The sequence below is a fragment of the Antechinus flavipes genome, chromosome 3, assembly GCF_016432865.1.
Source record: "Antechinus flavipes isolate AdamAnt ecotype Samford, QLD, Australia chromosome 3, AdamAnt_v2, whole genome shotgun sequence".
Taxonomy (NCBI): domain Eukaryota; kingdom Metazoa; phylum Chordata; class Mammalia; order Dasyuromorphia; family Dasyuridae; genus Antechinus; species Antechinus flavipes.
Window position 1 is genome coordinate 100,692,524 of NC_067400.1, and position 12,496 is coordinate 100,705,019.

General features: G+C 31.0%; 1 protein-coding gene across 1 annotated transcript in view; it reads left to right on the plus strand.

The window, feature by feature from the left end:
* The window catches only part of TDRD3 (tudor domain containing 3), a 169,413-nt gene that overhangs the window by 124,439 nt on the left and 32,478 nt on the right, over nucleotides 1-12,496 (plus strand). The window contains exon 12 of the mRNA XM_051983892.1: nucleotides 4,923-5,048. Coding sequence (XP_051839852.1) covers nucleotides 4,923-5,048 — 126 coding nt within the window. The remainder of the gene's footprint in view (nucleotides 1-4,922; nucleotides 5,049-12,496) is intronic.

The window sequence follows — 12,496 nt, forward strand, 5'->3', positions numbered from 1 at the left end:
TATACAAAAAATTGCATGTGTGAGAGTGAATATTTTTTAGTACTCATCTGTTATTAAATCAATATACAGAAATTTGATGAATTTGTAGTGTATCCACAGATTGGCATTTTATAGTTTTAGAATTTCCCAAGTCATACAACTGTTACATGCAGGAGGTAAGACTAACTCAAGTTTTTGTTTTTTTTTTCTCCAGCTCCACAACATTTTTGTCTCTCTTTTTCTATATATGTTTGTAAGATAAACTTTCCCCAAAAAACTTTGAAGCTCAAGAATTATGATTTCTTTCATATATATGAATAGGTGTATATATGTATGCATGAATGCATGCATTGTTGTTGTATCTTGCAGTGTGATTGGTTTTCCACTAGATGGAACTCAGTAGCCTTTGATCCTTTCAGTCTTGTTGCCTTGAAGAACTCTTTCTTTCTTTTTTAATTTATCAATTCTATTACCAAATTATACATATCTGTAACTAGTCTTCAAGAAAAAGCATGACAGATATTTTTGGAGAAACACACTGAAAGTTAAACCAGTAGCCTTTTGTTCAGAAAAAAGACTTTCTGTTTAGATTTACTTTACATTAGCCCTCTGATGTTCCCTCAGAATAATTTGAATAATTTTAGCATCTGCAAGTCAGATCTTTCAAAGTGGTATAGCAGATTTGACTCTGTCTTTTGAATCTCTAAGCTTTGCATTAGAGCTAACCTCTTCAAAACCCTCTGCTAGAGCTATTCATTAGCTAATTGTTGCTTAAGCGGTGATAATTCTTACTTAATTCAAGTAATTAGAAGATTCTCTTCTCTGCTCTTCTCTCTTTTAGTATTCTTTATGGAAATAGGAACAAACTCTGAATAAAACTTTTTGATCCATCTTGTTTGCTCCACTCTATGGTCTAACAGGAGACCTTGGAAATAAAAATATATTGTCCTGATCTTCTGTCTCATTGCTATTTTTCATTCTTCCCTTACCTGTTTCATTTGAAAGGCCTTGAAACATTGTGATTTCTTATTGATGTCAGTGATATGTAACAACTCTACAATTAAAACCATGTAACATTTTAAATTACACAGTTTTTCTATATAAGAAACTTATTTTGGCATAATCTGTATCCAGATTTAGTTTTAGTCGTAAAGGATTTACCTAAAATGGCAAAGTATAATCAGGCAATTTTCTCAGCTTAAGGAGATTTGACCAATAACATCTTGTTAATTATCAGAAATCGCTCCGTTTGAGAGTTACTAGAGCCTTTTGTATTAGATTTAATGTTTTGTCCAATTATAAGTTTCACTGTGTCAGAACTTAGAAAGCTTATGCTGAACTTGTATATTTAACAGTTTGTTTTAGATGTAGCAATTATTTGAGCTGTTAAATAGAAACTTAGAGTATAGTACAGTATTTGTATAGTATTTTTCCCAAGATTATTCTCAAAAAGCAGTTACAATTCTAGAATCTCATTTTCTGAGTTTCTTATTTACATAAACCCATTTCTCTTTCATCCTATCCTCTGTCAGTATAGATGGATGTAACATATTCCCTGATTAGATATTCATTTATGTATATAATCAAATATCTCAAAAGACTTAAAAGAAAAAATATTATTATTGTCAGTTTTAGAATCATACCATAGAGGAATAGAAATATTAAGTTTGTTAGGCAGTTTCTTGAAGGGAATTTTCCTTACATATATAACATAAACATAGATAAAAATCTTTATTATCATTTATCATACTTTGAAAGAATAAGTATAGTAAAACATCATTTTAATGAATATCTAGTGGAGTAATTATTACATAGTTGAAGGTTAGCCAATTATCAGAACTTTACATAAACTTCAAATAAACCTCAAATAAAGAGGAATGCCATTTACTATTTTCAAAATTGGTGCTAGGTTGTTTTGGGACGGGCTTACTCCAAAGCCTACTCATTTTAATTAATTAGAATAAGATGACCCATTGTTGATATATTTTTAACATAAAAACTTAAAACATTAAATAAACATTGTCTTTCCAGTTGTGTTTCGAACCCATCCACACATTGAATATTCATTCATTCATTTGCTTTTTCAAAAATATTTGATTTCCTACTATTTGCTAGGTTTTATAAAATAGATAATGATAAGTAATACATGCCTTTGAGAAATTTACAGTATTATAGCTAATTATCTTTAATTAAGGCAGAATGTGACAAGTACCACAAGAGAAAAAGGAACAAGTTTTTTGTTCAGAGGATGAAGATATCACTTCAAGTTGGTGAGAACAGGAACCCTTTGTGGGGTGATGGCCTTTGATTTGGACTTTAAGGATGGATAGGAATTTAACATGAAGAGATTGAGTGTTGACATGGAGCAAGGAGAAGATTAAGCAAGAACAGGAAGTGGATTGTGGACCAGATTATCCATATGTTTAGAGTATATGAAGATTAGTTGAATTGAATAATCTAAAAAGATGGAAAATGAAAACAGTTTGGGAGCTGTCCAAATCACCAGGATCAATAATTTAAACTTTACTTAGCAATTATTGAGGAACCACTAAAGAGGTTGCATTTCTCAACCATCAAGATGATAGAGTTCCCAGGTTTATCTTAGTAAAATGGATATAAAGAAATGGATTCTTAATAAATTAATTTTTAAGAAAGCAATACAGAAATGGAGTTTTTATAATGTAAATCATAAAGACTCATTAAAGATTGTCAATTAGTGTCTTAGAATTTGAGTTAAAAATCTTCTAGTCCAAATGGAAATGGATTCTTGCTGGTAGCAAATTGACTAAGAAAGCCACAAATTAACATTATCTTTATTGTGTTGTATTTTTATTTTGTTTGACTTTTATTAAAATATATATTAATTTAATTAGGGGTAGGAGGCTGAATTTGAGACCCCTAATCTAATCCCTTCAGCATTTTGTCCTTTAACAGAAACTTCTCTTAATAATATAGCTAAGAGATCATTCATATCTTGGAAAGCTCTAGTAAGGGGGGTACCCATTACCTTCCCAGATAGCCTTACTTATAGTTAAAACAATGCCATGGGACAAGTAGAGCTGAGGTTAAGTAACCTTTTTATTATCAGAAAGTAAAAGGCATTCCATGGTTTCTTATATACTATCTTGTGTAATGGAAATAACACGTGCAGTATTAAACAGTGTTTATATTTTTCGTAATGAAGTGAGCATCAGTAAAAAAGGTATATTCCCTCTCTTTAAAGCAGAACAAATTGTAAGCATGCCAACATGGCATGGTGGTCTCACCACTGAATCATGTTTTTTGTTGAAAACATTTTTTTGAACAATTTCTCTAATGAGCAGATAGCTTTCTAAGTCTGTGAGACTTAAGTCCCTGATCTGCATTTGTTGTGTGAATTTCCGTACACATGATAACGAAATCAGAAGTCCATATTAGAATTAAATAGATAAAATTGCATTTATTTGTTTAAATATGTATTTTTTTAAATTGTATAGCATCTTAAAAATTCCCTAACCCCCCAAAAAAGAAAGAAAAAGGAAAAAAAAATCCTCCAATTCTATTTCATGGATTTTAAACAGAAGGGACTCTTAAAGCTAACCTAGTCCAACCTCCTTATTTTAGAGGTAAGAGAACAACTATACTACCTCTAGAGGTAAAATTTTAATCTAAATCTACTATGTGGTAGTAGTCATGGTACTAAATAGGCTAAATTTTGTTATCAAAAGAGTTTATAAAGCTAATCTACTCCAGTGTTCCGGTTTGGAATCTTGATGTAACAGTGAGCCTCTGCAAAACTATCTCCCTGTATGTTTTGTTTTATTACAGTGTATCTCCTTTTTCCTTCCTAGAGTAGAGCTAAGCTGCTCATGATCCTTAAAAAAGTAAATAAAAACATTGTTTTCCATTGTTGTGTTTTGTAGAAGAGAGCCATGATTTCATGTGTGTCACTTTAATGTGTTTGACATTTATTTGACAGAAATTATTTTTTAAAAACATGTTACCTTAGCTTAAACTATAGAGGAATAACCAAGGTGGAAGGTACTCCTTTTTCTTATTCTACTTAGAAACTAGAAGAAGGTAATTCTTCATTCTAGTTCTCTTTGGATTGAACAGATCTTCAATGATGTGTACTGGTAGAATATAAATAGACACACATAAAGATGGCACTATGAAATTTGAATATTAATGTAATAAGAAAATCCAACTCCATTTTGGAACTAGTCTCTTGAAATAGTCTGTAGAGCCAGTTTATCACCTAAATGAGAAAAAAAAGCCCCACTCCATCACTGTTATTTCACAATTAGTCGCATTATGTATTTGATCCAAAGAAGTATTGTATTCTTTGATCACATGTCTAATTCACCCAATTTGATTCCTAATGATTGATGACTATTTCCAAAAGTTAAAGCCATTCCTAGAGAACAAAGATTTTCAACTAGAATGAGTATTTAGAACAGTGTCCTTGATGGCAATTCTAGAAGAAGGCTTCCAGAGATACTGTGAGTAATGAGAACAATTGTTGGAATTAGTGTATATTTTCTCAAGGAGATAATACTCATTTGAAAATGTAAGCTTTTATATGTTAAAAAAAAATCTCAGCTATTACTTATTTGTTTATCTTATTAGCATTTAACCTGTTTTTCAATTAGGTTTTGGAGTTGGAAGTCTCGGTAATTAGCAGGGATAAAACGTACAATCATGAAGTAAAAGTTTACAATAATATTCTTGGTATTTTCTTTTCTTCTTTGCCCTAGAGAACTGAAATATAGTATTCTACCTTGTTGTGGTTCACTTATCATGCTTTGGTGTGTTTATATGTTTGTAATCAACTTTCTTTTTAAAAATGCCTTTTTAATGTAACTTAGAATGTGTAAGTTACCATAAATGATTTTATTTTTGTGATATAATTAATTAATATACCTAAACCCTTCCCCTCTCCCCCCCTTTTTTTTTTTTTAAAGTTTTATCGGGCAGAAATTGAAGCTCTTCATTCTTCTGGCATGACTGCAGTTGTTAAATTCAGTGATTATGGAAACTATGAAGAGGTGCTTCTAAGCAACATCAGGCCCATTCAAGCAGAGGCATGGGTACGTGATCACAAATTCTGTACAAAGACATAATCTACTTTGAAGAAAGTATATAGCTGTAAAAAATTAGCCATAAGTCATGCAAAAATTGAAGAGTACTTTGCTTAAACTGGTTACCTCTAAAAAATAAGATCTTCATTTAATAAGTGCATTGAATAACAGTAAACAAATGAATACTATGGAATTATTTTTCTTGTATAATAAAATTAAATTGTACTGTGCTTTGGAAATAAGTACCCTTATTTACATGTTAGAGCCAAAAAATTATTTGTATGTGCAAAATGGGCTTTAATGCATATGTTCTTTCCCTATTTGTTATTTTAAATTTCATTAAATTATGCCCAGAAAGTGTCAAATTGAAACCTCTGATTATACATGTTTATTATGTGCTGTTTCAGTTACATGTAAAAATTAGGGAAGAATGCTTTTAACTCTACTTATAAAAAAATCTAACTGCTTTTATTACATGTATATGTATAGGTAAACATGTGTCTGTTTAATAATTATTTTATCAATTATATTGGCCAAATGTTATGCCAAAACTGTATTACATTTTGGAAGTCATATGATTTAAAAATGATTGGCCTTGTGGAGTCCAACTTTATAAAGGCTTTGTGTGGACTTTATAGCGATACAGCTACATTTAGGTAAAAAGATGAGTACATAGTAAAATTTGGCTTCTACCTAGCATTTATATAATGGTATATTGAAAATTATTCTTACAAAGTTCCGCTTATTATTTCTTTTTTTTCATTTTATATTAGATAATTAGAGGACTAATTTCTTACTGATTATTCCCTTTACCTAAAAATCTCCAAACACAATAGGAAAATTACATCTTTCAAGCATGTAAATTATCTTCTTGTTTACTGGAAAATCCAACACTTTCTCATGAGTTGCTCTCCAAATTTTTACTTTTACTTCTTTTACTTATCTCATCCAGACAAAACAAAATATAATTATTAGGAAACATAAATAAAATATTTAAAGTAATGTTCATCTTAAGGATTCTCATTTTTCTATTTCATCTAGATAGGATACATTTCTCAGTTCTCTAAATGATTTATAATAATTCTGATAGCAATAACAACTTTCTTATTAAAGTAGAGTTCTTTTTCTTCAATCTTCTTTCTAATTCATCTTTGTTTTGTTTTTCTGGGAGAAACTTAAAACCATTTTTTTCCTTCATTTTTTACTCTTCTGCTTCCTAATATTATTTGATTATTGCTTTCTTCTTGCTCCACTTGCATCTTTTTTTTTTTTTTTCATTTTTTACCTGCTTTTGATGGAGAAGATAATTATTCAGGCAGACACAATTACTTCAAGTTGTGTTCTTGTTTGCTTTTCATTTTTTTTTTATTATGTCTATTAAGATTATTTTAGGAATTAAAGGTAGGGATTTAAAGTATAGTTCTCATGCCACCTAGATTGTTGTAAAGATCGTTTTTTGGAATGTCTTTGGTCAAAGGTTTATTTTATTCTTCTTTCTCCAAGCAAAATCTAATTTTAAACTTTTGCTCCTTCACTCTTTCTTCACTTTGATTTTGGGTGGCTATAAAAAATAAATACCATTAGATATTTTCACCTTACTTCTTCTAGTTAGAACTATTTTGTAGTAAAATGAGACCATTGCTTCCAGACTAATCATCTCTCCCCATCCCCACCCCTTGACTGTCTCCATTACATTAAGCTTGCTTCTAGGGATATACAAATTCAGTTGGTCATTACTTTTTTCAGGTGCCTAAGTAGTTACTCTATTCAGAACCATTGTAGTATTCTTCAAATCTGTCTGTTTAAGTATAATTTCATATTCTGGACTGTTGTTTTTTTAGCCATTCATTTTTTTTTAGCATGTGCTGCATCATTGTCCAGTTCAGTATTCCATGTGCATCTGAATGATGACAGTAAACTTCTGTAATATATAGATGAGCTATTTTACAAAAAGAATCAGAGTAAGACACGGGAGTCATTAGAAGATCCAATTATCTCCTCACCTGCTTGTGGGTAGTCAAATGACTGTCAGATTTGAAATGCTACAGTTTCTAAAAAGTGTTATAAACATGCAATCTATTTGGGGATATTATTTAATATTACTGAGTCTAATATGTTTCTTTTCTGCCTTAAATTTCTTTTTTTTTAGAAATCATTCCAAACACGTAGAAATCATCAGCTTAACATTTCTGGACTCTTCTTTCTTTTAAACAAACAGATGTGCAAATATATATTCATTCAGAAAAAACCTAAAGAAATGTACTGAATAAGATTTTTAGAAAATTTAAGCTACAGTTGTGTGGGATCTCGTTAATCTCTTATAGTTCTGTCTGGCCATCTAGCTATATCTTCTTTCCTGGCTTTCTATCTGATGAGTTGTAACAGATTGAAGTTTAAACCGCCATTTTTATTAGAAATACCAATGATCAAAAGTAAAAACTCACTGTGCCAATAACCAAGTCACTGAAATGAGCAGATGAGATACATGTAAGGGCTGCTTGTGGCAGGGAGATTATTAGAGGCCTTACACAAGTCTTTATTCACACTGCGATTGTAGATATTTTTTCTACCTTTTTAGCTCTTGCACCACTTAATGGGCCATTACTATTTTTATTGAGAAATTATACTGTATCTTTTATTTTAAGAGGTTATGTGTTTTTTTCTTGCACAAAGTTTTCAGAAATGTACCTCTCTGTTTTCCTAAATGTAGCAATGATCACTCAATGATGATTTTTGTATTTCACAGAAAAAAACCTTACGTATAAACTTTGAAAGCCTTTATGGAAATAAGTTGCTTGTTTTGTCTCTTAAAGGTATAAGGGTACATTATCAAATGAAAAGCATGAAATATTAAGAGACTGAGAAAATTAATAGTCTGTTATGTGGAAAATTAAAATAAAATCAAGATAATACTTAAACTAAAGTGTTAATTTTTTCTCATAAAGTATAGGAATATGGTGTTTATAAATTTGTACATAAATGAAGCATTTCCTTATTATTACTATCTCGATATTTTCTTTTTCTTTTCATTTCATAATCTTTCAGTGATGATATTACAAGTAGCTATAAACCTTTATTTTTCTTGATATTACTAAATAACTTCTTTCCACACACAGTTTTACTAAGCTAGACCTTAGTTTTATTGATAGGTAGTCTTTGATTGTTTGAAGGCACTGGATTTTTCCCTAATTCTTTTTTGTAGTCATGAATTTTCATTTTATATCTTTTATGTAGTCTACTACCCTTATCATTTAACATTATATGTACTCAAAATATTTTGCTTATCCTCAGGATGAAAGCTTTAATTATTTTTCTCATAAACTGGTTTCTGAAATTAGAAGACTTTTCCAAATGAAATAAAGAAGACAATGTTCTTTATTCTCTTATTCTTATAATATTAAAAAAAAAAACAATCTAGAATATGAGCTTCTTTTCTTTCCACTGCATAAAAAAATCAAGGGCAGAAAAACTGTTACTTGTGTTACCTGGAGGCATTCTCTGAATTGCTTCCTTTTAACTATAAAACTAATGCCAAGAAATCAGTAAGAAAAATGCCAGAGGCAATCTGGAAGCACTATAAAATGGCCTGCTTTTGCTGTTCAGGCAGACTTTTTGTGTTTTCAGGTTGTTGTAGTTACTAAAAGCTATTATAATACTAAGAAGATTTTGCCAAGGACTGTTCTTCTGAGCATGTTCATGACCCAGATTTTGTGTGATAGCTCCTTTTATGTCCCAAGAAATTTATTTTATTTTTGAGTTTTATACATCTTACTATCAGAAAATATTAATAGTTCATATATCCAATCAGGATTGCAAAAAGGGAAAAATGCACCAAAACTGTGTGCCATAGGACAGAATCCTGCCTCCTCCTCCACATAAAATCACTTATATAAATAAGGAAAAGTGGCCAATGTCAGAAATTTGTGAGTTTTGGAATTTCACAGATATAATTAACCAGAAGATTATAGTGATAATTTTATATGTATTTAGTATTGTGTAATGCTAAAACAGCAACATTTACATTTTTCCATAATAAGCCACATGATCAGAAGTCCTTTCATGAATTTCACTATAAAATTAAGTATATTCAGCTTTAGTTACAATTTCTAATTCAGCCAACCTTTCTCTTAAGATACTAGTTGGCAAGCAGTAACATAACACTACTGGAAGGCAGTTGGTTGAAAATGATTGTCCTGCTAATTCATGTGTATTAGGTAATTACTTAAATTATATTTTGCTACAATCTCAGGCAACCATACCTTGTGGACAGCTACACTGCATCTGACCCATTGACCAACCTTATGTTTGGACACCTCAATTTCTAAAATCCTTCTTAGGACAGAAATTCTTAAGACTTAAGATTTTAAGGTAGCATCTCTATTTTTAAGCATTTCTTCCAGGTTTAAAAACTCAAATAATTGGGGATTTTCTGTATTTAAAGAAATATCTTTAAAAAATAGTAAATGCCAAGAACTTCTTTAATGTTTTAAACATATAAAATACTTTAGAGAAGTAATATAGGATTTGCAAAAAAAAAAAAAAAATCAATTATCTTTTGATTTTTCTCAATTCATAACCCTTCTTAATGAATTAACAGTAAAATAAATTCCAGTATTCAATAATATCAATATGTATTGCAGGTAGAAAATGTATTGGTGGAAAGTGTATTGAAGGTGTGTTGAAGTGGAAAAAAACATTATTTAAATTAGACAAATAATATTAAGAATATTTACAAGATTATATATAATATACATTTATATTTAATATTTTTATGCTATTTGCACCTGAGAGGACCAGTAAAACTATTGTATCCAATTTCATAAGTTTCTTTATAAACATATATACATTCATTACAAAAAGATCTACACAATTGTTTTAAACCAAAAGGTTTTGCAAATTGTAATAGGTAATGGAAAAATTCAAGGATTTTTCTCTCTTTTTTCACTATCCAAAGAACTCCTTGTATATCTAGATAAAATTTTAATTTAGTGGGTATATTTGATCTTAAATTTCTGTACTTAAAACAGTTGAAGTGAGTGAAATATTTAACACTTTCCACTTGAAGTACTTGAAAAGAAGATTCCTCTTGACTAACTGAAATATTGCCAAGTTTTAGGAGCAAAAGCTCTGGTCTAAGAATCCAGCCACTTAGGTTCTAGGCCTGACTGTGCCACTGGCTTTAGGCAAGCCACTAATCCCTCTTTGCCTCAATAATCTTCTAAAGATGTCTTCTAATTCCAGAATTTTATTATTCTTCTGAAGCATTGCATTGTAGTAGAAGGAGCTCTGAGAATAAGTTATCTAAATGATGCCCTCCAACATTTAATTTTGTTATGCTGCTTCCCTCAGTTTCCTTCATTGTAAACTAGGAAGAAGAACACCTACACTTTTTAAAACCTAAATTTGTTGTGAAAAGTACTGTAAGTACCTGTATCACTAGGGAAAAGGAAATGGTAGTGGTAGGAGGAGAAGGAATAACTAGATACAAATATTGTTTGTTTTCAAGTTCACAATAAAAAAGAACCAAGAGGTTAATGAAACTTTGCTGTTGACCCCTTGAGGGAAAAAATTATTTTGGATCATGGCATATATATATTTTGCCTTTTGATTCTCAAATGACTTCACAAATGCCATATTAGAACTTAGGATTCTAGGAAATAATCGTTTAAAAAAAAAAAAAGAAGAAGAAAAAGAAGAAGAAGAAGAAGAAGAAGCCCATGGATTCCACAACTACACAAGGTGTTCAGACTGCTGTTTTATAAAGACATATTCTATACATAATCAGATAGAGAGGAAGTGTTGTGTAGTAGATAGAGTGCTGGTTTGGAGCCAAGAAGACCTAGTAAAATCTTTGCTTCTGGTATATACTGGTTATTTGATCTTGGTTTAACTTCTCAAAGTTCTAGGAAATTCTCAATTAATCACCACATATTTATTACATACCTTCTGTGTGCCATTTCAATAGGCTCAGAGTTACAAAGAATTAATGACACTGCTTTCTTACATTCTGACAGGGTAACAAGTCCATATTACATATATACACATATATATTATGTACCATAAACAGAAGTTAATAAATACATGTACTTAGTAGCTCAATATAAGGTAATTAAGGAGGGAAGGCACTAATATTTGGGGAAGATCATGAAAGGCTTCATGTTAAAAATGGTATCTGATACACAAATTAAAAAAAAAAAAAAATTTACCCTAGGGAGGAGAGGAAAGGAGGGAGTATATTCCACGTGTGGAGATGACCATTTCAAAGGCAAGAAAATGAGAAATGGTGTATTGTGAGTGAGGAGTTGTGAGGCAATTTGGAGGCAAACTATAGGAGAGAGAGGGAACAAGTATTTATTAAGTACCAACTATGTTCCAATTATGTTTCATAATTATCTCATTTGATAACTGTGGATGAGAATGCAGAAAGGGAGATAAGTTGGGATCATATTGTGTAGGTGAGACCATTTTGTGTAGAAATTTAAAAGCTAAGCAAAAGAGTTTACATTTTATTCTAGAATAAAGAATAGCAAGCTAATGAAGTTAATTAATTAGTTGAGTCATGCAGAAAAGAAAATCACTTTAAAAAAAATTGTGTAATTTGTGCTAGAATGGTTTAAGACTTGGGGCAGAGAGAAAAATTAGGGATTTGCAAAAATCTAGGTAAGAGAAAATTAAGGTCTAAACTACGATGGTAGTTATATGAGTGGAGAAGGAGGTGAGAAAGGGAGAATCAATCAGTAAAGAGATTTATTGGTACCTACTGTGTGCCTCACACTGCAAAGCACTGGGGATATAAGAATGGTAAAAGACCAAGACAACCACTGTTTTCAAGGAGTTTATTGTCTAATGGCGACAACATGCAAATAAGATACACACACACACACACACACACACACACACACACACATACAAGATAAATTGTATATAAGTTGCAGAGGGAAGGTACTACCATTAAGAGAGAGAGATTGGGAAAGGCTTCCTCCAGAAGGTGGTATTTTATGTGAGATTTGAAGTAAGCCAAGGAACTTAAGATGAAAATGATGAGGGAGAAAATGCCAGATATGGAGGGCAGGTAGTGAGAATTCTTGTGGTCTGGAGGTAGACTGTCCAATGTGAGAAAAACAGGGGCTACGGCATTGAATCCCCAAATATGGTGTGTCTGGGGGGGGGCAGGGAGGGGTAGTGTAAGATGTGAGTAAGAATTATAAAGGTAGGATGGAACTTTAGATGTGGGAGATATGAAGGGAGAAGCAACAAAATTTTGCTTCTGATTGTATTAGGGATAATGAGTTTACGATAAGGCCAAATTATGAACCTGAAATGCTCAAAGGCTGATTAGAAGAACTTAGAGGAAAAGAAGAATTCAGTTTTAGACATGTTGAGTATAAAATGTCTCTGGCACAATCTGTTTGAAATATTTGATAGATAACTGATAGAACTGAAGCTTAGGGAGAGAG